This window comes from Scyliorhinus torazame, chromosome 17 (genome assembly GCF_047496885.1).
Source record: "Scyliorhinus torazame isolate Kashiwa2021f chromosome 17, sScyTor2.1, whole genome shotgun sequence".
NCBI lineage: Eukaryota > Metazoa > Chordata > Chondrichthyes > Carcharhiniformes > Scyliorhinidae > Scyliorhinus > Scyliorhinus torazame.
This window is the reverse complement of record NC_092723.1, coordinates 134,677,689-134,704,499: the sequence shown is the minus strand read 5'-3', so window position 1 is coordinate 134,704,499 and position 26,811 is coordinate 134,677,689. Positions and strand designations below refer to the sequence as shown.

The 26,811-nt window shown below is 48.8% G+C and overlaps 1 protein-coding gene across 3 annotated transcripts in view; it reads right to left on the bottom strand.

The window, feature by feature from the left end:
- The window catches only part of e4f1 (E4F transcription factor 1), a 73,191-nt gene that overhangs the window by 31,408 nt on the left and 14,972 nt on the right, over window positions 1-26,811 (bottom strand). For 2 of the 3 annotated variants that reach the window (XM_072481099.1, XM_072481100.1), the window contains exons 2-8: window positions 18,833-18,987; window positions 18,060-18,150; window positions 17,232-17,449; window positions 16,297-16,417; window positions 15,313-15,492; window positions 13,530-13,681; window positions 11,253-11,465 (exon numbers count right to left, since the gene is read on the bottom strand). In XM_072481099.1, the coding sequence (XP_072337200.1) occupies window positions 11,253-11,465; window positions 13,530-13,681; window positions 15,313-15,492; window positions 16,297-16,417; window positions 17,232-17,449; window positions 18,060-18,150; window positions 18,833-18,987 (1,130 nt within the window). The remainder of the gene's footprint in view (window positions 1-11,252; window positions 11,466-13,529; window positions 13,682-15,312; window positions 15,493-16,296; window positions 16,418-17,231; window positions 17,450-18,059; window positions 18,151-18,832; window positions 18,988-26,811) is intronic. The other variant, XM_072481101.1, reaches the window with a different exon arrangement.

Genomic DNA, 26,811 nt, shown 5'->3' with positions numbered 1-26,811 from the left:
ATCTATTCGTGAAAATACTTTATGTACATAGGAGAAAAACGAAAACTCTTTACTCCTAGGTCTACTAAATCTCCAGGGATCTACTCCTCCCATCTGCACCATAAAATCCTTAAGCACCCTAGCTGCAGCCGGCCTCCTTCCGGTCCTGGACCTCGATCTGTCCAGCCCTGGGTCCAGCACCGTATTAAAGTCTCCACCCATTACCAACTTCCCCACTTCTAGGTCCGGGATTCGTCCTAACATACGCTTCATAAAATTGGCATTATCCCAGTTCGGGGCATACACGTTCACTAATACCACCGTCTCCCCTTGCAGTTTGCCACTCACCATCACGTATCTGCCCCCGCTATCCACCACTATAGTCTTTGCCTCAAACATTACCCGCTTCCCCACTAGTATGGCCACCCCCTGTTTTTTGCATCTAGCCCCGAATGAAACACCTGCCCCACCCATCCTTTGCGAAGTCTAACCTGGTCTATCAGTTTCAGATGCGTCTCCTGAAGCATAACCACATCTGCCTTAAGTTTCTTTAGGTGTGCGAGTACCCGTGCCCTCTTAATCGGCCCGTTCAGCCCTCTCACATTCCACGTGATCAACCGGGTTGGGGGGCTCTTTACCCCCCCCCTTGACGACTAGCCATTTCCTTTTTCAATCCAGCTCCTCACCCGGTTCCCACGTAGCTGTATCTCCCCCAGGCGGCGCCCCCCCCGCCCCGACCCCCCTCTCCCATACCAGCTCCCCCTTCTCCCCAGCAGCAGCAACCCAGTGAACCCCCCCCCCGCTAGATCCCAAGCTAGCGTAATTGCACCCCCCATGTTGCTCCCAGAAGTCAGCAAACTCTGGCCGACCTCAGCTTCCCCCCGTGACCTCGGCTCACACTGTGCGAGGCCCCCTCCTTCCTGCTTCCCTGTTCCCGCCCTGATTACCAAAGCGCGGGAACAAAGCCCGCGCTTCCCTTTTGGCCCGCCCCCAATGGCCGGCGCCCTCAGCTCCTCATCCTCCCTCACCCCCTCCCCCACGACATGGGGAAGAGAGAGAAGTTACAGAGTCGCAGGTTTAACAACTTGGGAAGTCCTCTCTTCCCCCTTTTCCCCACTTCATCCCACAAATTCACCCCCCCACTTTTGTCCCAAACGTTCTTTTTCTTTTTTTTTTCTGGCCCGCTCACTCCAGCTTCTCCTCGACAATAAATGTCCACGCCTCGTCTGCCGTTTCGAAGTAGTGGTGTTTCCCTAGATGTGTGACCCACAGTCTTGCCGGTTGCAGCATTCCGAATTTGACCTTCCTTTTATGCAACACCGCCTTGGCCCGATTAAAGCTTGCCCTCCTTCTCGCCACCTCCGCACTCCAATCTTGATATACGCGGATCACCGCATTCTCCCACCTACTGCTCCGAGTTTTCTTTGCCCATCTGAGGACCATCTCTCTGTCCTTATATCGGAGAAATCTCACCACTATTGATCGAGGAATTTCTCCAGCCCTCGGTCTTCGCGCCATAACCCGATAGGCTCCCTCCACCTCCAGCGGACCCGTCGGGGCCCCCGATCCCATTAACGAGTGCAGCATCGTGCTCACATATGCCCCGACGTCCGCCCCTTCTGCACCTTCGGGAAGACCAAGAATCCTTAGGTTCTTCCTCCTCGCATTATTCTCCAGCACCTCCAGCCTTTCCACACATCTTTTGTGTTGTGCCTCGTGGATCTCCGTTTTCACCACCAGGCCCTGTATGTCGTCCTCATTCTCAGCAGCCTTTGCCTTCACGACCCGAAGCTCCTGTTCCTGGGTCTTTTGCTCCTCCTTTAGCCCCTCAATCGCTTGTAATATCGGGGCCAACAGCTCCTTCTTCATCTCCTTTTTGAGTTCATCTACGCAACGCCGCAGGAACTCTTGTTGGTCAGGGCCCCATATTAAATTGCCTCCTTCCGACGCCATCTTGCTTTGTGCCTGCCTTCCTGGCTGCTGCTCTAGAGGATCCACCGCAATCCGGCTACTTTCCTCTCTTTTTTCCATCCGTGTCCAGGGGGGATTCCCTTCTGGATTACCGCAGTGTTATTTGCCGTTAAAATTGCCGATGGGGCTCCTATTAAGAGCCCAAAAGTCCGTTCCACCGGGAGCTGCCGAAACGTGCGACTCAGCTGGTCGTCGCCGCACCCGGAAGTCCGCTGGAGGGCTTCTTTACGCACACCATGGAACTGACCCAGTCGGTTGGTTCCGTCACTCTGGAGAGCACTCCTTAGTCCTGGAGGTCCTGCAGCTGCTGCTTGAGGCGGTCCTTGAGGGGTGCTTGGACTCTGCGAGGTGCACGAGGGCAGCACGGTAGCATTGTGGATAGCACAATTGCTTCACAGCTCCAGGGCCCCAGGTTCGATTCCGGCTTGGGTCACTGTCTGTGCGAAGTCTGCACATCCTCCCCGTGTGCGCGTGGGTTTCCTCCAGGTGCTCCGGTTTCCTCCCACAGTCCAAAGATGTGCAGGTTAAGTGGATTGGCCACACTAAATTGCCCTTAGAGTCCAAAATTGCCCTTAGTGTTGGGTGGGGTTACTGGGTATGAGGGTGGGGTGGATGTGTTGACCTTGGGTAGGGTGCTCTTCCAAAAGCCAGTGCAGACTCGATGGGCCGAATGGCCTCCTTCTGCACTGTAAATTCTATGTAAAAAAAATGAACCACAGGCTCTGCCTTGTTTGAGCAGGATACGCTTCCAGTGTATGGAAGTGTGCCCATGCCTTTGAAAGCGTTGCGGTGCTGGTCGATGATGGCATTGAGTTGCGCCCTGAAGTCCGCATCCTGGAAGGCAGATGTGTCATCTGGAGAGAGAGAGAGAGAGAGAGAGTGTACTCGTTGAACGAGGTTTAGGAGTTTACACGCCCGTGCGCCTAGCACAGTCCTTCGAGGAGCCCACAATCTCGAAGGGAAGGATGGCTTTTCGCGAGTTGTGCGTCACTTCGAGTTGGCATGAACCGGTAGCAGGAATGACGTTGCCATTGTAGTCCACTAGTTGGCAGGTCGACGGAAAAATGGTTAGTTTAACCCCAAGGGTCTGAAAGGCTGACCACGCTAGGAGATTAGCGGAAGCACCCGTGTCCAGCCGGAATCGTATCTGGGATCGGTTGACCGTCAGGGTGGCACACCACTCGTCGTCTAGATCAATGCTATGCACCGACAGCGGCTGGTGGTTTTGATTCGGGGACAGCCTGTTCTTTGTTATAACAGCGAATCGAAAAGGCTCCCTCGGGTCCTCGGTGTCACTGGTCTGCGGGAAGTCGAAAGCGGACTCAGTTTGGGTGTAGGTAACTGCTTGTTGCAGGGTTCTTTGGAGGTTTATTTCATTTCCTGATTCAATTTGAGGCATTGTGCTGTCAGTCCAGGTGAAGGAAGGTTGTTTTACAGCTTTAAAAGATTTTTTCTTTGATTTGGGATGTTTCCCATTTAAATGGGTGTGGTTCGGGGCCTCTGACATCATGACGCGCGTGATGTAACACGAAGGAGGCATTTGTACATGCGCAGATCGCGGTTCCTTTACTGATGGCCGTTTTCGTGATTGCGCATGCGCGGCGTCGCGCAACTGCGCAAGTGCAGTCCCTTTAGAAAGATGGCCGCCGACCAAAATCGTTCTCTGCTCTGGGATTTCGGCTTCGAGGTGAGTACTGGCGCTTCTCTTACCTTTTCTTGCTGGTTGGAGTGTGTTTTCCTCACAGTATTTGCCGAATTTGTCCAGGACTGCCTGGAAGTCGCTCCTGTTTTGCCCCTTGGAGAACTTGAATTTTTTAAAGATTTCTTCTGCTCTGGCACCGGCAGTGGTGAGGAGAAGCTCTGTTATTTCAGGATCGGCCAAGTCTTCTAGTTCGGCTGCCAGCAGGAAGATTTCAAACTTTTGCCGGAAGGCCCGCCAGTTTTCGCGGAGATCACCGTGGCACTGGAGCTGCTGCGGAACCCAGATCTTGAACACCTTGCCTGGGTATCGTTGCTGGTTGTCCTGTACGCTGAGGTGCCAGCGATGCGGAGCGGCGGCGGCGGGTTGATGCTCTCCATACTTCAGGATGCCGGAATGCTGATTAGTTGCAGGTGGGTCTCAGAAGTGCTAGTATGCAACCACTCCTTGTACCATGATGTGTTGGGTGTTCTGGATCACAAACAGGTCACCAACACTGGAAGTGGTGCAACTATATTAACATACTTGAACTGTAGGTAAATGCAATACCAGCTTTAACTCTTGCCTAGTCCTAACCAGGTGATGCACTCCGCACATGGTGAATGTCTGTGTTGCAGGCTGTGAGCTCTGTGTTCCGAGCTGGCTGCTACTAGAATGAGCGGGAACTCTCCTGTCCCCTGTCTTTATAGTGCGTGTGCTCTCACTGGTGATTGGCTGCAGTGTTGTGTATGCTGATTGGTCCCACTGCATGTCCATCAGTGTGTGTGTGTGTCTGCACCATGATATACTGGTGTATATTATGACACCTGGGACCTAGGCACCGTGAGGCAGCAATGCTAACCACTGCGCCACCATGGTGCCCCACCAACCATTGTTAATTATATCTTAATTGTGTTTAATTACATGCAGGTGATGGACTTCCACGGATGGACTGAGGATTAACTTGTGTCCTAATAGATACGGGCCGCAATATAGTATTAAAATGCCCGCAAATAGTAAAAATAGACATAATCCAAAACTGTGGTTGTTGGGTTAAGATGTGTATGCTTATAATGTGTAACTCTTGTGATGTACCGTCAATTACCACGAGATGAGAATGGTGAAACAATTGAGGCTTTATTGCACAAGATGTTGTGCCTCCTGCAGCTGGAACCAGAATGGGAGCAGCGCAGGAGAGCATACACGCCGCCTGCTGGGAGGAGCCAGCAGGCTGGGATTTACTGTAGTACCTGTAATACATGGGCAGTACCGTAATACATGCAATGTGTTACTAGTGGTGTTTACCACATTCACCCTCTGTTTTAAAAAAAAAAAAAGAGTCCGGCGGGGTTGAAGATAAACATTACAGATTGAGTCTGTCGAGGGTTCTGACCCTCCACTGCGATCACCTCAGTCCTGGTGGTGATGTGGGCACCAACGTGGTCACCTGTGACTCCGGGAGCGTGTTGTCCTCGTCACCCCTTAGTGGATCCAGTGAGGGGACAGATCCTGCTGGGGTGGGGGTTGCGGTGTCAGGTCGGGGGTTGTGGGTGGGGACCCAGTGGGTGCCAGGTCCCGGAGGTGTGTGGCACGTAGATGTACAGCGGGGTGTGCCACGTAAGCGTACAGCGGGTTTGCATGGAGGAGGTGGACTTTCTCAACCAAGGGGTCCGATTTATGGCACATGCTTCTGGAGGAGGACGGGTCCAGGAACTGTCAGCCATGTTGGTAGCGAGACCCCAGAGGTGGAATTCCTGGGGAAGGCAAACACACGTTCGTGAGGGGTCTCATTAGTGGCGGTGCACAGGAGCGACCGAATGGAGTGGAGCGCATCGGGGAGGACCTCATGCCAGCGGGAGACCGGGAGATTCCTAGACCGAAAGGCCAGCTGGACGGCCTTCCAGACCGTCCCGTTCTCCCTCTCCACCTGGCGTTTCCCCGGGGGTTGTAGCCGGTCGTCCTGCTCGGGCCGATGCCCTTGCTGAGCAGGAACTGACGCAGCTCATCACTCATGAAGGAGGATCCCCAATCGCTGTGGATGTAGGTGGGGAAACCGAACAGAGCGAAGATGGTGTGCAGGGCTTTGATGACCGTGGCAGAAGTCATGTCGGGGCATGGGATGGCGAAAGGGAACCGGGAGTACTCATCAATTACATTGAGGAAGTACACATTGCGGTCAGTGGAGGGGAGGGGCCCTTTGAAGTCCATGCTGAGGCGCTCAAAGGGGCGGGAGGCCTTCACCAGGTGCGCTCTATCTGGCCGGTAGAAGTGCGGCTTGCACTCTGCGCAGACTTGGCAGTCTCTGGTTACGGTCCTGATCTCTTCAATGGAGTAGGGCAGGGTGTGGGCCTTGACAAAATGGAAGAACCGGGTAACCCCCGGGTGGCAGAGGTCATTGTGGAGAGCCCGGAGTCGGTCCACTTGTGCGCTGGCTCATGTACCGCGTGATAGGGCATCAGGGGGCTCATTGAGCTTCCCCGGGCGATACAAGATCTCATAGTTATAGGTGGAGAGCTTGATCCTCCACCTCAAGATCTTGTCATTTTTGATCTTGCCCCGCTGCGTATTGTTAAACATGAAGGCAACCGACCATCGGTCAGTGAGGAGAATGAATCTCCTGCCGGCCAGGTAATGCCGCCAATGTCGCACAGCTTCCACAATGACCTGGGCCTCCTTTTCGACAGAGGAGTGCCGGATTTCGGAGGCATGGAGGGTGCGGGAACGAAAGCCACGGGTCTGCCCACCTGGTTGAGGGTGGCGGCCAGAGCTACGTCTGGTGCATCGCTCTCCACCTGAAAGGAGGGTCTCGCCGACTGCGTGCATCGTGGCCTTGGCGATGTCCGCCTTGATGTGGTTGAAGGCCTGGCGGGCCTCAGCCGTCAGGGGAAAAACAGTGGACTTGGTGAGTGGGCGGGCCTTGTCCACATAGTTAGGGACCCACTGGGTGTAATATGAGAAAAACCCCAGGCATCGTTTCAGGGCCTTGGGGCAGTGGGGGAGAGGGAGTTCCAGGAGGGGGCGCATGCGGTCGGGGTCGGGCCCTAGGACTCCATTTTCCACTACGTAGCCAAGGATGGCTAAGCGGTTGGTGCGGAACACGCATTTCTCCTTATTGTAGGTGAGGTTAAGGAGTTTGGCGGTATGGAGGAATTTATGGAGGTTTGCGTCGTGGTCCTGCTGATCGTGGCCGCAGATGGTGATGTTAGTAGGTACGGGAAGGTGGCCCGCAGCCCGTACTGGTCAACCATTCGGTCCATCTCTCGCTGGAAGACCGAGAGCCCATTGGCGACGCCGAAGGGAACTCTAAGGAAGTGATAGAGGCGGCCATCTGCTTCGAACGCAGTGTATTGGCGGTCCACCGGGCGGATGGGGAGCTGGTGGTAGGCGGACTTCAAGTCAACTGTGGAGAAGACTCGATACTACGCAATCTGATTGACCATGTCAGATATGCGTGGGATGGGGTACGCGTTGAGCTGCGTGTACCGGTTGATGGTCTGGTTCTAGTCAGTGACCATCCTGTGCTTCTCCCCAGTCTTCACTACCACCACTTGAGCTCTCCAGGGGCTGTTGCTAGCCTCAATGATCTCCTCCCGCAGAAGCCGTTGGACCTCCGACCTGATGAAGGTCCTGTCCTGGGCACTGTACCGTCTGCTCCTAGTGGCGACGGGCTTGCAGTCCGGGGTGAGGTTTGCAAACAGTGAAGGTGGATCGACCTTAAGGGTTGTGAGGCCGCAAATGGTGAGGGGGGGCAGGGGTCTGCCGAATTTCAAAGTAAGGCTTTGGGATGGCACTGAAAATCCAGGCCGAACAACAGGGCAGCGCAGAGGTGGGGGAGGACGTAGAGCCTGAAGTTGCTGAACTCTACGCCCAGAATGGTGAGGGTCACGACACAGTACCACCGGATTTCCACGGAACGGGATCCGGAGGCCAGGGAGATTTTCTGGGTGACGGGGAATACTGGGAGGGAGCAGCGCCTTACCGTAGCAGGGTGGATGAAACTCTCTGTGCTCCCGGAGTCAAAGAGGCAGGTCGTCTCGTGCCCGTTGATCTTCACTGTCGTCGTAGCGGTCGCGAGGTTGCGCAACGAGACTGATCCAGGGTGATGGAGGCGAGCTGCGGAAGATGTTGGGAGGTCCCGGGCTGATCAGCGGTGGTGGAGGTATCAGTGGGCAGCGAACGGCCAGACGAGCAGGGGTCCAAAATGGCGCTGAAGATGGCGGCGCCCATGGGGCGCACATGGCGGGCGGCATCAAAGATGGCAGCACCCCTGGATCACACGTGGGGGGTGTAGCAATGCCGGGCCTGGACACAGCAGCGACCGACCGGGCCTGGCAAATGGAAACGAAGTGGCCCTTCTTCCCGCACCCGTTGCAGGTCGCGCTCCGCGTCGGCAGCGCTGCCTGGGATGTTTGCTCTGGCCACAAAAATAACACTTGGGCCCCCCCAAGTTGGCTGGCTGCCGCGCGGCGCAGGCTTGTGGTGAGCTCGAGTCGGCAGCTGGTGGGGCCCACGATGCCCATGAGGGTCCGCGCAGTCAGAGGTGTAGGCCTCCAGATTACGGGAGGCCACTTCTCGTGAATTAGAAAGCTGCCTAGTCTCTGCAAGATCGAGCGTACCCCCTTCCAATAGTCGCTGGCGAACGTACGTAGACTTCATGCCCGTGACAGAAGCGTCTCTGATTAATAGTTTGGTGTGTTGGACTGCCAAAGCTGCCTGGCAGTCACAGTTCCTACCGAGAATCTGTAGGGCCCGCAAGAAATCGTCCAGCGTCTCCCCCGGGAGTTGCGTCTCATGGCCAGGAGGTGCCTGGCGTATACTTGATCCACCGACTTAATGTAATGTCCCTTTAGTAGCGTCATCGCTTCTGTGTAGGTGGGCGCAACTCGGATGAGGGGAAAAATGTCAGGGCTCACCTGTGAGTAGAGGGCTTGGAGCTTCTGTGGGTCCGAGAGTTCTTCAGTGGCTGCTCTGAGGTAGCCTTCGAAGCAGGCTAGCCAGAAGTCGAAGGTGGACGTGGCGTTGGCTGCGTGAGGGCTCAGCTCCAGGCGATCAAGCTTGATTAAGATGTTCATCTTTTAAAATCTTGTGCAATAAATTGATGTACCGTCAATTACCACGAGACGAGAATGGTGAAACAATCGAGGCTTTATTGCACAAGATGTTGTGCCTCCTGCAGCTGGAACCAGAAAGGGAGCTGCGCAGGAGAGCATACACCTTTATACGCCGCCTGCTGGGAGGAGCCAGCAGGCTGGGATTTACTGTGGTACCTGTAATACATGGGCAGTATCGTAATACATACAATGTGTTACTAGTGGTGTTTACCACATCTTGAAAATAAATGATTGTAAAAGTGTGTACAGATTGGATTCAATTATATCTTTCATCCATTGGTTTTCTGGACTAAAATATGGTATCAGAGGATTGTTGTCTAAAGGTGAAAGTTTGAAACTATGAAAAGAATAATTGTGGTCATTCTGAAAAACCAGAGAAAGTAAGTGTAAATTGTCAGGACATGGTTACCCTCTAACAATTGGAGTCTGAACCATATGACCAGCAGAAGAATGAAATGGACATGTGAACATTGCCAAAAAAAACAAAGTAAGGCCTTGACAAAGCTGACTCCTACAAGAAATAAAATGAAAAGGGAAGTATTTTGTAAGACGAATTTCAATCAGTTGGAGAGCGATGAAAGTTTGGGTCTTCTGGAGTTCTTGGATGGAATCTACAAGAAAGATGACCTGTTAAATGTCTATGAGGCATGGGAAAACTTTGATAAGATTTCACAAAACAAATAGTCATTCCGTGGAAGAATATATCACGGACTTTAACAGACTTTATAAAAGATTGACAAAATTCAATTTGGGGATTTCTAGATTTTAAATTGCTGGATTGCAAGGGGAAACAACAAAATGATAAACATGAGCATCTTCCAAGACATAGATATGCCAAGTATAGAGGACATGCTAATCTCACATCAGCTGAGACGGAAAGGAAATGTTGTCAGAATGCCTGACTCAAGACTGCCCTAACAGGTGCTAAATTCAGACCCAAGCCAGGGAGACCACTCACACAGGAAGCATTTCAAAAACAATCTCAAATCTTTCACAAAAATCTGCACTACTACTAATATCAACACGTGGGGAGGGTTCGGTCCCAGCCCCAGGTCACTGTCCGTGTGGAGTTTGCACATTCTCCCCTTGTCTGCGTGGGTCTCACCACCACAACCCAAAAGATACGCAGGGTAGGTGCATTGGTTACACTAAATAGCCCCTTCATTGGAAAAAAAATAGAATTGAGTATTCTAAATTTATTTTTTCAAAATCAACACATGGGAAGGAGATGTCCAAATGTGACCAAAAGAGCTACTCATTATCAAAATAGTATCAAAGCCTTCCAACCAACAAGAGTAGCCAGTAAGAGAAAATGGCAAGAGAGACAGAAAGGGGAGCTACTCGAACCAACAATCCGCCACCAGCTCTACTGACCAACAACCAAAGTCCTCACTGTGGGAGAGCCTCCAAGGCCATGACACGGTTCTTTAGCCATCAGCGAACCCACTGTCAAACACTGAAAACTCACTTCCACCCAGCCTTCCGCAAGGAAGAATCATCCTTGACATGAGAAATTACCGATGATGAATGAGAGTGATCATGACACAAAGAAGAACTATCACATCCAAAAACCAATTGCCTAGAGTGGATACCCGTGTCATAAATATTCCAGAGGGTTCTTGTGAATGTAAGGATGAGGCAATTGTGGCACGTACAGAAAAAGGTACTGGTAAGTTTAAATATTGGTTGAATGAAGCAAGGTCCATGGGCTGACAGAATGGGATGAAAGAGTGGATTAAGAAAATATTCTGCTAGCACTGATGGTGTGTCCAGAAGTGTGTCAGGAAATAATCACTTATCAGAGAAAGATCCTCTGATAACGCAAGAGGGAGATCTCACAAGAATAGCCCAGACAAGATAAAACTGCAAATTGATGCTATAGCTTGAATAGATTAGATAATGGCCATAGAAAATATTTGGAACAGAACTAGAAGCAGAAGCTCTTGTGGCTGTCAGGATTTGGTGGCTGCCAATAAACTTGAGGATAAACTACACAATAGGCAAAACAAAGGGAATTAGATATCTGGAGAGTTTGAAATCTATTCAGAATACCAGATAAAGGTCATCCAGCTTTGTGTCACAGGATTTATACTGAAAATGTCCTTGAAAATGGAGCATACGGCCAATGGGAGGCTGATTGCTGGGGATTTGAAGAGTGACAAAGTGATAAAATGTTAGAGCAGACTTATGAATGGAAAAATAATCTTGAAAATCTTTTTAGATCTTTTGGCCACATAGGTCAATCGACATAAAAGCCGAATTTATGTGGGGTGCTATTTTTCAGAGAGAAGTGTTTCTGAAACCACAAAAAGAAACAGCAGAGAAGGGAAACTATGAAACAAAAGATATGTGTCTGTGGTCTGAATGATGCTTCTAGTGTGTAGTATTTTGACAGAGATCTGTTTTGCTGAAAGTAGCTGTGTTCAACTAAAAACAGATTCCAAGGATTGAGGGGTCCACATCTCAATGTTCTGTTTGAACCAACATTGGATAAAATAATGCACTAGAGGTACCAGATCATCTTCCTCCATCTCACTGCAATCATCCTCTATGACATCCTCTTCAATGCCTCCCTCGACAGTCAATGCAGATACTTCTGTGGATTTCTCAGAATCTTCCCCAATTGTTACAGTTTCGATTACAATCCCAGAATTCCTCATGGCCTGACAGATCAGGTTCTCGTTGCCAGTCTCCCCTTCTGTCGGCAGCTCAGTGGAAGCAGGAGACTGTAGAATAAAGAAAAACATTGATCATCATCTCTTCAACAGTTCAATACATATACATTGTTTGACCAAAAGCATTCTTTTGGAACAAAACTTTAGAATTGTTCCTCACATACACAGATTCCCATGTAATAGGACTGTGCATGGTGGCACAGAGGATAGCACTGTTGCCTCGCGGCGCCGAGGACCCGAGTTCAATCCCAACTAGCTCCAAGTCCCTGACCTTGTGGAGTTTTCACATTCTCCCTGTGTCTCGCTCTTACGACCCAAAGATGTGCCGGGTAGGTGGATTGGCCATGCTAAATTGTTCCTTAAGTGGAATTTTTTTTTTTTTTTTACTTAAAAAAAAGATTTTAAAATGAATAATAGGACTGATCAATAATTCAATGATTAAAACATGATTATGGATGAGGAAGGCCCTTTGCCTCGCCTTTCCAAATAGACCCTACATTCCCTCATATCATATTCCCTCAGAAGAATTTTTTTACTACAAAACAGTCAACAAAACAGTCAACGCTGACTGTATTATATTCTCATTTACAGAATTAACATGAGATGGACATGAATTAACAGGTAAATTGGTGTCCAACACACTACAAACTGCACATTAAATAGCAGACCCAACCAAGACACAAGACAGGTCCCAGACATCTGTCATCACCGAAAGGTTCGTTAAATCTCTTTCTTCCTCACAAGGAATTTCAGTTCTTCACCTCCAAACAGCTCATCTGATCTCCACCCATGTTCCACAAGTATAATCCTCACCCAAAAGCCACGCCATTCCAGATCTCTCTCAAATCTTCTCCCAGGTCCAGCCTTCTTGGTTTTCTTTTCCAGCTGAGCCAGGCTATACTTCAGCATCTAAACACAGGCATGGTCCCAGCTCATCAGCCACATTGCTGCCGACAAATGCTTCTGGGCATCACCAAGTCCCAACTCTCCAGCTGCAACAAGTAAATACTGCTCTTGGGTTTCCAAGAGCCCCACTTCTTAGCTGGATTGAGTAAATGCTGCTCCTGGGCGTCCCTGAGCCCCAGGTTTTAGGTGCACCGAGCTATCAAGAGCCTCTGGGGTTTTTCTTAGCCCCAGTTCCTTCAGTAGCATGGAGCTAACCCAGCACTTCAGCTGCATGGAGTTGAGCTTCCTTGCCATCTGTCCCCAACTCCCCTGTCATGTGGCCTAGTTTTTGTGCTGCAAAACACCAGTCTGTAGTCAGCTTTTCACACCCTCTCCAAGCAGATTGTCCTTGCGCATGCGCCATTATCAGCGCTCATCTTCGCAACAACATTCCCTGGAAGCACTAACGACAGGAAATGCCCTCACTGTTGGCCCCCACTCCACTCTCTGCATTTGCGCCAGTTCCTGACATGACAGGAACTGTAATCTTCAGCCTCCATCCTGAAAACCCATGAACCCAACAGTACAGATTCACTCACGTACCCCAGTGCAACCTTTTCTGTACTGCAGTAGAATGGCAGCTTCAAATTTTGTGTTCAAGGTTCTAGGGTGGGATTTGAACTCACAACCCTTTGACTCAGAGGTGAGAGTTCCACCCAAGAAATAGTGAAGCTGCTCATTAAGTACTTTGCTTCAATTTTCAATGGAGAAAGAGAAAAGTGGCTGGTCGGGTTACCTGATGAGGAACAGTGACAAATAAAGACGAAGATCCAAAAGGAAACAGTTCTCAAAAATTATTGGGAGCAAAAATAGAAAAGTCCTAAATCAATTAAGTCCTAAATACTAAAGGAGCTTGGCAGGGAAGTAGCCAAAGCACTAATCAGAATTTTCTAACATTCTCTGGAAATTTGAATTGGCCCAAAGGATTGAAGAATAACAAATGTTCCAATCCTGTTCAAGTAAGGGATAAGGCACAGAATTACAGATGTCATCATACCATTGTCTGTAGGTCAATTGAATCATGAAATTGTAAGGTTCCATTTAACAATGGAGATAAATTATATCTTGTACAAATGATATGTTTCTTTCTGGATTAACTCCCTCTTTATCCAACATGAAAGGGGATGACTTTTTAAACATAAGATATCAGAGCATGTTGGTAAGATTTACCTCTGATTTCTGTTCAACTTCAGGATCCAGACCATGGCTCAGATTATGTACTTGCACTTCCTCAATGTTTCCTTCAGAATTTGTCAACACATTGATCACGGCTGTCGTATCTGGAGAATTAGGTGTTGCCAGTTCTTCAATCTGTTTGTTTACTGGAAGTTAAGATATTGAACAGGGGCAGAAAGTGAGGAAACACTTGCTGAGCATTACATCACTTTAACTCTCAGCTGCTTTTTAACAAATGCAAGGCTCACCACACCATTTTGCTCAATAAAATCAACACTGCTGATGGCTGGTGATGTAAACGTGCTCTGGGAATCTGTGACAGACAGCTTTGGAACACCAATAACCTCTCTCCTGCAGTCCCAGGAAACAAGAGATCATGCGAGTTTCTCTTTTTAAAAATTTAGAGTAACCAATTATTGTTTTCCAATTAGTGGCTAGCATTGTGGCTTCACAGCGCCAGGGTCCCAGGTTCGATTCCCCGCTGGGTCACTGTCTGAGTGGAGTCTGCACGTTCTCCCCGTGTCTGCATAGGTTTCTTCCGGATGCTCCGGTTTCCTCCCACAGTCCAAAGGCGTGCAGGTTAGGTGGATTGGCCATGCATAAATTGCCCTTAGTGTCCAAAAAGGTTAGGAGGGGTTATTAGGTTATGGGGATAAGGTGGAAGTGAGGGTTTAACTGGGTCGGTGCAGACTCGATGGGCCGAATGGCTTCCTTCTGCACTGTATGTTCTATGTTCTAATTAAGGGCAATTTAGCGTGGCCAATCCACCTATTCTGCACATCTTTGGGTTGTGGGGATGAAACCCACGCAGACACGGGAGAATGTGCACAGAAAGTGACCCAGGGCTGGGATCGAACCCAGGTCCTCAGCGCCGTAGGCAGCAGTGCTAACCACTGTGCCACCGTGCTATCCAACAGGTGGGTTTCTAACACAATATTAATCCACTCCATACATGTGCTGTCTAATGCTTTTGATGGAGCATCTTGGTAAATTTCCATGTAATTTTGTATTTTTTATCAACTTTTCCTTCAACTACTTAACCACAGCTGTAGAAAGTGGCTGCCTAACATATGCAACCGAGTGGTCTCAACAGAATACCTTATTCTTTCTCTCCACATGTTTTAACACAATAGAAACGCTGCTTAGCACTGCTCAGGCTGGAATAATATATAACATAGGAACAGCTGGAGGTCATTCAGCCACTCAATTAGATCGCCGAACAACATCCACAGCCTTTTAGGAGAGAGAGTTCAGATTTCCACTACCCATTGTACGAAGAAGCCCATTCCGACACCATAACTGAATGGTCTAAATACAATTTTAAAGTTATGTCCCCTTGTTTTAGGTTCCTAGTTTCTTTCTCTCCACCCTACAATTTCCTTTGTCATTCTAAACATCTTAATTTAGATTACCTCTTAATCTTCTCTACTCAAGGGAATAAGTCTAGTCCATGCAATCTGTCCTCATACATTTTACACTTTCAGCTCCAGTTACACTTTGCATCTTCTCCAAGGTATCCTTGCCCAGAACTGAGCATGATTCTCGATTTGGGCTGTATTCAGAGTTCTGAACAACTATTTAAAAAGAGAATTTCCCTCCTTTTGTACTCCACTCCCTTGCAAATCCAATAGCCTTTTTAATCAGGAACTGGCATGAACCTACTTCATGATTCGTCCGAGTCTCAATCCACATTTAAAACCACCTCAATCGATCATGAAATGCATGGTCAGAGTTCCAATGGATCAACATGTTGAAGAACACATGGTCAATGCAGTACCTTCCTGAATCTGAGGTTTATTCACTGGCTCAGGCTCTTCCTGGTAAGGTGTCGAAACCAGTTTCATTTGCTGGAACTTTACTTTTTCTGTACAAGGGGTGATGGCCTTCATGTGACGAGTGAGGGCTCCAGATTCTCGGAAACTCATCGCACACAACCGGCATTTGTAAGGCCGCTCATCTGCGGAGACACCGTAACAGCTGTTAAAACTCCAGTCTAAACTGACAAATCTTCCAACACTGGTCAATTTGCTGGACATTTACAACCCCTCCTGAGAGCTCAAGTGATTTAAAACCACCAAGCTGCTGAACAATTAAACATCTTTAACTAAGAACAAGTTAACACATGGATTGATCAAATAAAATTCACCTTTGGAAAGGGAACATTAACTCGGAATTCACTGGAAATTTGAATGAAATTATTCCAGATTTACAATATGTGTGGAGCATAAACACTAGCACAAACCAGTTGGACCAAATGGCCTGTTTCTATGCAATAAATTATACGCAAAGTAGTAAAGTTTTCCTCAAAATAGATATGGGGAGGGTTAGAATTACACTGAGGACTTGTTCTTTGTCAACAGGGTATATACAGAAATACACAGATGACAAGCAACGGAAAGTGGGGAAAGGAAAGCAACAATTGGGTAAATTTGTCTGGGAAGAGATACTGGGCACCAACTCAACCAGAGAGCTTGATTCAAACCAATAGAGAGCCAATCGGCAACACAGGGTGCTGTCCAATTTGTGACGGATGGAAAGTGTCAAATCCTCCATTGTGAAATGAGGGGATTGTAGGATCACTCAGACCCACAAATGGCCCCAAAAAGGATCAGAGAAAAGTGCCAACAGCATCCAGTGAACCAGAGACTTTAAATATGGTTATTGACGGAGGACGAAAGAGAGAAGCTAAGAAAGCGCTCACTGAAATGCACAACTGTGTTACATAGAGCCAGACCCAGCCGCCTTGCCTGCTTTTTCTCACCTGTGTGCCGTCGGTTGTGTCTAACTAAAGATCCCTTTGTTCTAAATGCCATCCCACAAATCTTGCATTTGAAAGCCTTCTTGTCACTATGGGTAACCATGTGCGCCTTTAGGATGACAGCCTGCAAGTACAGCATCAGACCCTCTGAAAACAGGTTCCGGACTGGCAGATTCAATTTATTCTCTTACACACACACACACACACACACACACACACACACACACACACACACACACACACACACACAGATACACACACACACACCTTTCTAGAGGCATTTCTTAAAATCATGTCAACTTACCAGGATACCTTGAACTTCTGAGCTGATATTTGTGACGCTGTAGAAATTAACTCCATTCACCACATCAAGGAGTTACTGATGAGTTCTTTATTAATGGACAGTATTAGTGAGTCCAAATGAGGAAAAGGTGGGGGGGGGGGAGACGGTGCTATGGTTCCACAACTGTAACATTGCGTACCCCATTTTTAAGGGCACCCACGATGCTCAGGACTCACAAGTAACAGGGACGCACCCCTGCTATGAAAGATCAACAGTTCTTACAAGTGTTATACATGGACGATGTTCTGTATTTTTTTCAAATTACAACATTTTGCTTGTTTATTATTTTTTTAATTCATCCATTTCTCCCCAATCTTGCACAGTAAATTATTCCTAAGGCAAGACACAATCTGCCATTGCCACTCATCCAATAGCTAAATGGTGCACAAGTACTGTGCACAACAACTCCCTTACACTAGTCTCAAAGGTTTATTAAACCCAGAGATTGAATTAAGGGGGGAAAAAAAAGTGAAAACCTCTCATGTACACTCACCTAACGCTAGCAAAAGGGCTGTTCCATTTCATTCACTCTTCACGATCTAGCACATAGTCTGCAATTACAACCCCTCCCCAAAGTCTAGGTGATTTAACTGACCGTTTTGAAGGTCTTTTCGCAGACCTGACACACAAATCGCCCTTCATCAGTTAGAATCATCTCAAATCCCTTATTTTCAGCCCCACTCTCTTCCTCTGTGCTTTTCTCGCAACCGTGGTCGTCAGCTCCATCACTGGTGGGCTGCTCGCTCTGCTGCAACTGAGGGTATTCACACAATTGCTCCTCTGAGATCTGGCATATCTTGCTGTTCCCATCATCTGGAAACGAAGATTATATAAATTAGGAGATAAAGTAGAGCACTGCACTGATCCAAGACGGGTGATGCTACCCATCCCAAAAGAGGCCCTAGTACTGCACTGAATCCAGACAACAGTGACTCTTAGGACATTTCAGTTTTTAAAGCCACAGACAGCATCATTCCAAGTTTCGCAAGCCTTCAACTTCTCATAAAATCACAAATTTGAAAAACAGAAACTGTAGTGGCTAATTTCATGGGGTGGTGAATTTGATCTGGAACCTGTGTTCAAATTTCACCAGTTAACAGGCTCTCTCTGCTTGTTCTAAGTGAAATGAGCATGGTCTGTCTCAATCCAGTTCTAATGCATTTCTAGCCACATCACAAAACTGCGCTTAATTAACCAAATCATTCACAAGACATGATAGCTACAGTCCAGAGCATTCGCCTGATGTTGGGATTGAGAAACAATAACAGTACACTGTAATGGGAGCTATACTCTGCACCTGACCTGGGAGTGCTTGATGCCAGCACCGGATGCCTGAAATGGCAATTATTTTAAATCCCAGAGCTGAAACCTGTCACCTGTGGCAAACTTCACACAAAAAAAAATATTTTCTGAAATTCCTCACCCGAGTGTGATTTATTGTTTGCTTCGGGCTGTGATAGAGAAGCCACAACCAACTGCGTGAGAGTAATTGCCGAATCCAGGGACACTGATTCCTGGAAGTAGAGAGGGAAAGAGGTTTAAGAGACACATGGGGCTCCAAGCTGACAGAACCTGCCTCAGTTCCACAAATGTTTCACCTTCCATCAGAAGGAAAATTCAACAAAACTAATGTCTGCTGCCCCGTCAAATTTAAGCTCTCTCCACCAGCGAAACCCTTTTCCAAAGAGGGAATCTTATGACACATGTCCCTTTCAAAAGTTCGGCATCCATATCACCTACAGAGAAGCAAAATCCTATGTTTTTGTTTTTTTCCAGTTCCCTCTAAAGTTGGTATGAGGAGGATGGGGAGGGGGCAGTGGTGGATATGAGGGAGAGGGAGAGACAGAGAGAAGTTGACACAGAGAAAGAAAAATAAGAAAAGAGAGAGGGGATGAGGGTGGGAAGTACAGCCAGAAAGGGAAAAAGAAGAACGAAAGAGAAAAAGATTGTAAAGCACCCTTCATAACCTCAGGACATCAAGGAGTGCTTCACAGTCAATAAAGTATTTTGAGCTGTAGTCAGTCACTGTGGTAATGTAAGGAATAATAAGAGAGATGCAGGTGATGAAGATGCCGGCAGGGAGGAGAGGAAGGAGTAGTGAAAGAACTAAAAAAAAAGCAGCAATAGGAACAAAACAGGTAGCAGAGGAAAGTACAATAGATCGCAGATGGAGTTGAAATCCGAAGCACCAATTACCTTGGGAGTTGCTTGGTGGACATGCAGATGGTCAGAGTCACCAGTGGACAGAGCCTGGATCCGCTGGCAGGCTTTCTGTAGCTTGTGGGTAATGAAAGCCTCCAAGTTGCAAAACTCTGTCTGACAACGGCCACACTTGTGAACATCATTCTCTTCTGCAAAGAAGCTCTCAAGAGTTAGTGCAGCAAACATAACACCCTCACCACCCACCCAGAGACAATACAACACATTACTTGACTGAGACTGATAGGTTTTTGTTAAACAATGATATCAAAAGTTACAGAATAATTGGAGCCGAAGGACATATCATCTATTATCTAAAAAGGCAGAACAGGCTTGAGGGATCAGTTAGTCTTACTTCAACTATTACTGCATCATGTGTTAAATCAGGACTAGTAGCACTTGTGTTCCAAAAGGTTTGACCAACTTTATAAAATTATTTGAAGAAACAAAAGGGCAGATAAGGGGGCTATTTAGCACAGGGCTAAATCGCTGGCTTTGAAAGCAGACCGAGGCAGGCCAGCAGCACGGTTCAATTCCCGTAACGGTCTCCCCGAACAGGCGCCGGAATGTGGCGACTAGGGGCTTTTCACAGTAATTTCATTTGAAGCCTACTTGTGACAATAAGCGATTTTCATTTTCATTCATTTCATTGGAAATTGCTGATGTAAAACATTTGAAAATCCATAAGATAATGTACAAGGCACTTTATGGCAAAAGTAATATCACAAAGAATTATGGGAAATGTGGTGACCTAGATAGACAATTGTTAAAGAATAGAAAGCAAACAATAGTGGTAGAATGAAGCTTTGGTTCTGCTGCAGAGGGGAGGAATAATAAGTGTGACAGTGCAATAGTTTTAGGAGATTCAATTGTAAGAGGAATAGACAGGCGTTTCTGTGGCCGCAAACAAGACTTCAGGATGGTATGTTGCCTCCCTGGTGCTAGGGTCAAGGATGTCTCGGAGCGGGTACAGGACATTCTGGAGGGGGAGGGTGAACAGCCAGTGGTTGTGGTACACATCGGTACAAACGACATAGGTAAAAAAAAGGGATGAGGTCCAAAAGGCAGAATACAGGGAGCTAGGAAGGAAGTTAAGAAATCGGGCCTCAAAGGTAGTGATCTCAGGATTACTACCAGTGCACGTGCTAGTCAGAGTAGAAATGACAAGATATATAGGATGAATACATGGCTGAAGAGATGGTGTCAGGGGGAGGGTTTCAGATTCCTGGGGTATTGGGACCGGTTCTGGGGGAGGTGGGGCCTGTACAAACTGGATGGGTTACACCTGGGCAGGACTGGAACTGCTATCCTATTTGCTAGAGTGGTTGGGGAGGGTTTCAACTAAAATGCCAGGCGGCTGGGAACCTACGCAAGGAGTCAGAGAAAGAGGGAGCAAGGACAAAAGCAAAAGGTAGAAAAGTGAATAAGAAAAGTGATAGGTGGAGAAACCAAGGACAAAATTCAAACATGGCAGTAGAGAAAAATATTGGGAGCAAGAAAAGCATTGTGAAAAAGACAAACTTAAAGGCTCTGTGCCTTAATGCACGGAGCATTTGCAATAAAGTGGATGAACTAATCGCACAGATGGATATAAATGGGTATGATATAATTGGGGTTACGGAGATATGGCTGCAGTGTGAACAGGGATGGGAACTGAATGTCCCAGGATTTTCAGTATTTAGGAAGGACAGACAGGAAAGAAAAGGTGGCAGCGTGGCACTGCTGGTTAAAGAGGAAATTAACACAATAGTGAGAAAGGATATCAGCTCTGAAAATGTGGAATCTGTATGGGTAGAGTTGAGAAATATCAAGGGACAAAAAACATTAGTGGGTGTCATATATAGACCCCCAAACTGCCCTGGTGAGGTTGGGAATGGCATTAAACAAGAAATTAGTGATGCATGTAATAAGGGAATATCGGTGATCATGGGTGATTTTAATCTTCACATAGACTGTGCGGAGTCTGCACATCCTCCCCGTGTGTGCGTGGGTTTCCTCCGGGTGCTCCGGTTTCCTCCCACAGTCCAAAGATGTGCAGGTTAGGTGGATTGGCCACACTAAATTGCCCTTAGAGTCCAAAATTGCCCTTAGTGTTGGGTGGGGTTACTGGGTTATGGGGATGGGGTGGATGTGTTGACCTTGGGTAGGGTGCTCTTTCCAAGAGCCAGTGCAGACTCGATGGGCTGAATGGCCACCTTCTGCACTGTAAATTCTATGATCTATGATTGAGCAAATCAAATTAGCAAAAATGTCGCAGAGGAGGAATTCCTGGAGTGTATACGGGATGGTTTTCTTGACCAATATGTGGAGGAACCAACTAGAGAGCAGGACATCTTAGACTGAGTACTGTGAAATGAGAAGGGAATTATTGCCAATCTGGCTGTGCGAGACCCCTTGGGGATGAGCGACCATAGCATGATCAAGTTGGAGAGTGAAGTAGTTGATTTGGAGACTAGGGTGCTGAATCTTATTAACGGGAACTATGAGGATATGAGGCATGAGTTGGCCTTGATAGATTGGTGAGAGTTACTTAAAGGGATGACAGTGGATAGACAATGGCAAACATTCAAGGAACGCATGGAGGAACTACAGGAACTGTTCATTCCTGTCTGGCACAAAAGCAAAGGGGGTAGAGGGCCAATCCATGGCTTACAAAGGAAATTAGGAATAGTATCTGATCCAAGGAAGAAACATACAGATTGGCCAAGAAAAATAATAGGTCTGAGGATTGGGAGCAGTTTAGAATTCAGCAAAGAAGGACAAAGGGATTGATTAAGAAGGGGAAAGTACAGTTCGAAAGGAAGCTTGCAGGGAACATAAAGACTGACACTAAGAATTTCTACAGATATGTGAAGAGAAAGAGATTGGTAAAGAGAAATGTAGGCCCACTGCAGACAGAAACAGGGGAATGCATAAAGAAATGGCTGAGCAATTAAATACATACTTTGGTTCTGTCTTCACAAATGAGGGCACAAATCAGATCCCAGAAATGTTGGAGAATGAAAGGTTTAGTGAGAGGGAAGAACTGAGGGAGATCAACATTAGTAGAGAAATGGTGCTGGGAAAACTAATGGGATTGAAGGCGGACAAATCCCAGGGCCTGAGAATCTGCATCCCAGAGTGCTTAAGGAAGTGGCTCTGGAAATCGTGGATGCATTAGTGCTCATCTTCCAGGATTCTATAGACTCTGGAACTGTGCCTGCAGATTGGAGGGTAGCTCACGTTACTCCGATATTCAAAAAGGGAGGTAGAGAAAAAGCAGGGAATAATAGACCAGTAAGCCGAACATCGGTAGTGGGGAAATGCTTGAATCCATTATCAAGGACTTTATAGTGGAACATTTAGAAAGCAGTGGCAGGATCAGTCAGAGTCAGCATGGATTTATGAAGGGAAAATCATGCTTGACAATCTGTTGGAATTCTTTGAAGAGGTAATCAGTACAGTCAACAAGGGGGAGCCAGGACTTGCGGTGGCGTGGGCGAGCAGAGCGGCCGCAGCAACAAGAGCTCCAGCTGGTGGCCGCGATTTCAGGGAAATCAGTCTTCACGGACCCCCCCCGACTATCGTCGGCCTTTGGGGCCGTCACGAGCAGCCAGCGGGGCCGGTTTAAAAACCGGCGAAGAACCCCGCGCGGGTGCCGGGCGGCTGGGGCTGAGGCGCTGGGCGCAGCGCGGCGTCGAGGTCAGAGCAGCGGGGGCGGAGCTACGAGGAGGCCGAGGCGGCAGGCCCAAGGCCAGGGCACTATGGAGGGAGGGTGCTCCACGTCGGATGGCTCCCACCTAGGAGGAAGAAGGCTGAAGGCTGGTACCAGGGGAGCTCCGGGTGAATGCAGAGGAGAAAGAAAGAAGGTTTAAGGAAGTTTGGTAAAAGTTTTTTTTTCTCTCCCCTTTTTTTTTTCAAAAAAAGAATAAGTCAGATTGATGAAGGACCGGAGGGTGAAGAGGGTGAAGGGGGAGAGAGGAGAAAAGAAGATAAAAAACAATAAGCCGCTAAAGGATGCGAAGAGCAGCGTCGAAGAAAGGAGGAAACGCGGCTGAAGGAGAAGACGAGCAAAAGTGTTGACAGGATGGCGGAAGCCGAACTGCAAAGCGGGGCCGCACTGCTTACGGTGGAGAAGATGACCGAGGTGATGGCGGTGCAGCTGGAAAAACCGTTTGCGAGGCACATGGAGGCCTTGAAGAAAGAGACGGCGGACGTGTTGAAGTCATTGGTGGAGGAGGCAATCGGCCCGGTGAGGGTGGCGGTGGCAAAGACATCGGCCGAGGTGAGAGAGCAGGGAGAGAAGATGAAGGAGGTGGAGGAGGCCGTGTCACGACACAGCGACCAGGTCACCACGATGGGGGACGAGCTGCGGAGGGTGGTGGAGGTTAACAGAGGACTCCGAGCAAAGCTCGACGGCTTGGAAAACCGTGCAAGGCGGCACAATTTGAGAATTGTGGGCTTGCCCGAAGGGACAGAGGGCCCAAGGCCAACGCAATACTTCACAAAGAAGTTGGCGGAGCTGATGGGGGAGGGTGAGAGCTCCACCATGTATGAGCTAGACCGAGCTCATCGGTCATTAAGGCCGAAGCCCAAAGTGAACGAGCCGCCAAGGGCAGTAATTATCTTCTTCCATACGTTTTGCATGAAGGAGAAGGTATTAAGCTGGGCGAAGCAGAAGTGTGAGGTGCTGTGGGATGGTACTGCGTTTCGGATCTACCAGGATTTGACGGTGGAGTTGGCAAAAAGACGAGCGGCGTTTGGGCGAGTGAAGGCGGCTTTGTACAAGGGGGTGCGATTTGGTATGGTGTACCCGGCGAAGTTGAGAGTAACATATAACGCCAAAGACTTTTATTTTGAGACAGCGGAGGTGGCTGAGGTGTTCGTGAGGGCAGAAGGCTTGGGACAGACGTGAAGAGCGGAACTGGAAGAGAGACTGTGGACTGTGTTTGAGCAGCTGGAAAATGTATAAATGTTACAACTTTCTTTTTACTGATTTGTATTGCAATTTACTTCTCTTTGCATTGTTACAGACTTCAAGTTAATGGCGTTCTGTGTTGCGACGGTTAAATGTTATGTTCGTGAATTGTAGGGGTTGGATTGGTGGGTTTGTTTTGGTGTTTCTTTCTCTGGGACTGGTGGAAGAGGGCGAGAGGTCTTGGCGGGGGGGAGCCACCCGCGCTAGCTAACTAAAGTCAGTTAGTGAACGGGGGTGAGGTGAGAGGAGGGCTGCAGACGTTGGAGCCTGGATAGCAGGTTTCAATGGGCCTACGAGGCAAGCGAGACGGGGGGGGAGGGATGGATGTTGGGGGATGTGTTTATAGGGGGGGGTTCTTGGGAGGGGGGGGGAGGAAGGGGTTCGATGTTAACAATGGACAGGATCGGGTCAGGCTTATGGGGCAAGGCCCGGTGGTATGGCAATGGTGGATAAGAAAGGTTGGGGGGGGGGGAGGGGGGGGGGGGGGTGAGAGACCCCCAGTAAGGATAGTCATGTGGAACGTGAGAGGGCTAGGAGGTCCGGTCAAGAGGTCAAGGGTGCTTGCGTATCTTAAAAGTTTGAAAGCCGATGTAGCAATGCTGCAGGAGACTCTCTTGAGGGTGAAGGACCAGGTGAGACTTAAAAAGGGTTGGGTTAGCCAAGTGTTTCACTCCGGATTTGATGGAAGGGCTCGAGGGGTAGCGGTGTTGGTCAGCAAAAGGGTACGCTTCCAGATGGAGAAGGTGGTGGCAGATCAGGGGGGTAGATATGTGATTGTGGCAGGGGCGCTGGAGGGGAGATTAGTGGCGCTGTTAAGTGTATACGGTCCCAATTGGGCCGATGTGGGATTCGCGAGGAAGGTGTTTGGGGCCATTCCCGACTTGGACACGCATGAGCTGATTGTGGGGGGGGGACTGGAACTTGGTGCAGGAGCCAAAGTTGGACAGATCACGGCTGCGCTCGCTGGTCCCATCAGGGGGGGCGAAGGCGCTGGCTGGGCTAATGGTGGAAATGGGAGGGGTGGACCCTTGGAGGTTCCTGCACCCAAGGGAGCGGGAGTACTCGTTTTTCTCAGCAGTCTATAAGGTATACTCGCAGATCGACTTTTTTGTGGTGGCGAAGGCTTTGCTGGCTGGAGTCAAGGGGTCGGAATACTCTGCAATTGCAGTGTCAGATCACGCTCCACATTGGGTGGATATGGTGCTGGAGAAGGGGTAGTGGACGAACCGGGAGTGCAGGAGGCAAAAGAGGCCGGCATTCTGGCCTTTGCGTCCCTAGTAGCCCGGCGAAGGATCTTGCTAATGTGGAAGGAGGCGAAGCCCCCCCAGCCTGGATAAATGATATGGCTGGGTTCATGAAGTTGGAGAGGATTAAGTTCGCCTTGAGAGGGTCTGCACAGGGGTTCTACAGGCGGTGGCAACCGTTCCTAAACTATCTCGCGGAGCGTTAGAGGAAGGTCGGTCAGCAGCAGCAGCAACCTTTGGGGGGGGGGGGGGGGGGGGGGGGGGGGCGCGTCCTGGGAGGGTGGGGGGGGGGGAGAAAGGGGGGACTGCCTGGGAGGGTGGATGAGCAAGAGATAACATGAAGGGTTGGGGAAACTGGCACGTAAGGGAGAGGGCCAGTGTACAAAGCTGTGTAAATATATAATTTTGCCATGTATATATCTTGCTCTGTGCGATTTCTCGGTTTTTTTTGTTACGAGGGGGGGGGGGTTATTGTTTGTAAGGGAGAAAAATTGTGTTAAAAAACTTTAATAAATATTTTTTTTTTTAAAAAGTATTGCCGAAGGTACTGGTGGGTAGGCTGGAAGAGTGCCTCCCGAAGGTGATAGGGGAGGATCAGACGGGGTTTGTGAAAGGGAGGCAGCTGTTTTCGAACATTAGGAGGGTTTTGAACGTCGTTATGGCACCGGCGGAAGGGAAGGAAACAGAGGTGGTTGTGGCATTGGACGCCGAGAAGGCGTTTGATCGGGTAGAATGGGGGTACCTGATGGCAGTGCTGGAGCGGTTTGGAATTGGACCAAGATTTGTGAACTGGGTAAAGCTATTATATAAGGAGCCGAAGGCGAGTGTCCGCACAAACAATATCAGTTCGAGATACTTTTCTCTCCACTGTGGGACGAGACAGGGATGTCCTATGTCCCCCCTGCTGTTTACACTTGCAATTGAGCCGTTGGCCATCGCATTGAGAAGTTCGGGAGCATGGAAAGGAATAGTGCGGGGGGAGATAGAGCACAGGTTACCCTTATATGCCGACGACTTGCTGCTGTACGTGTCGGAACCGAGTGCGTCGATAGGATGAATATTGGAGCTACTGCGGGTATCTGGGTCTTTCTCGAAGTACAAGCCTGGACAAGAGTGAGTACTTTGTGATGTCTCGGCCGGTGGTGGGGGGGCTGCCATTCCGTAGGGCAGGGACTCATTTTAGGCATCTGGGAGTGCAGGTTGCCCGGGAGTGGGGGAGGCTTCGTAGGTACAACATCACTAGTTTGGTGGGGAGAGTGAAAGCCGATCTGACAAGGTGGGATGGTCTTCCTCCGTCACTGGCGGGTCGGGTACAGGCGGTTAAAATGAATGTGTTGCTGCGATTTCTGTTTATTTTTCAATGCCTACCGATTTTCCTGCCAAAGTCTTTTTTCAGGGAAATTGAGGGAAGGATTACCTCATTCATATGGGATGGGAAGGTGGCCAGAGTGAGAAAGGTGCTGCTACAGAGGGGAAGCCAGGCAGGGGGTTTGGGTCTCCCGAACCTGTTGTACTACTACTCGGCGGCGAATGTGGAGAAGGTGCGGAGCTGGGTCAGAGGGGTTGATTCCCAGTGGGTCAGAATGGAGAAGAGTTTGTGCAGGGGGTCGGGACTGAAAGCACTAGCAACAGCGCCGCTCCCGCTAGCTCCGGGGAAATACTCAGGGAGTCCGGTCATAATAGCTTCATTGAAAATCTGGAGGCAGTTTCGCCAACACTTCGGGTTGGGGGTAGGGTCAAGGGAAATGCCGATTCGGGGGAACCACAGATTTGAG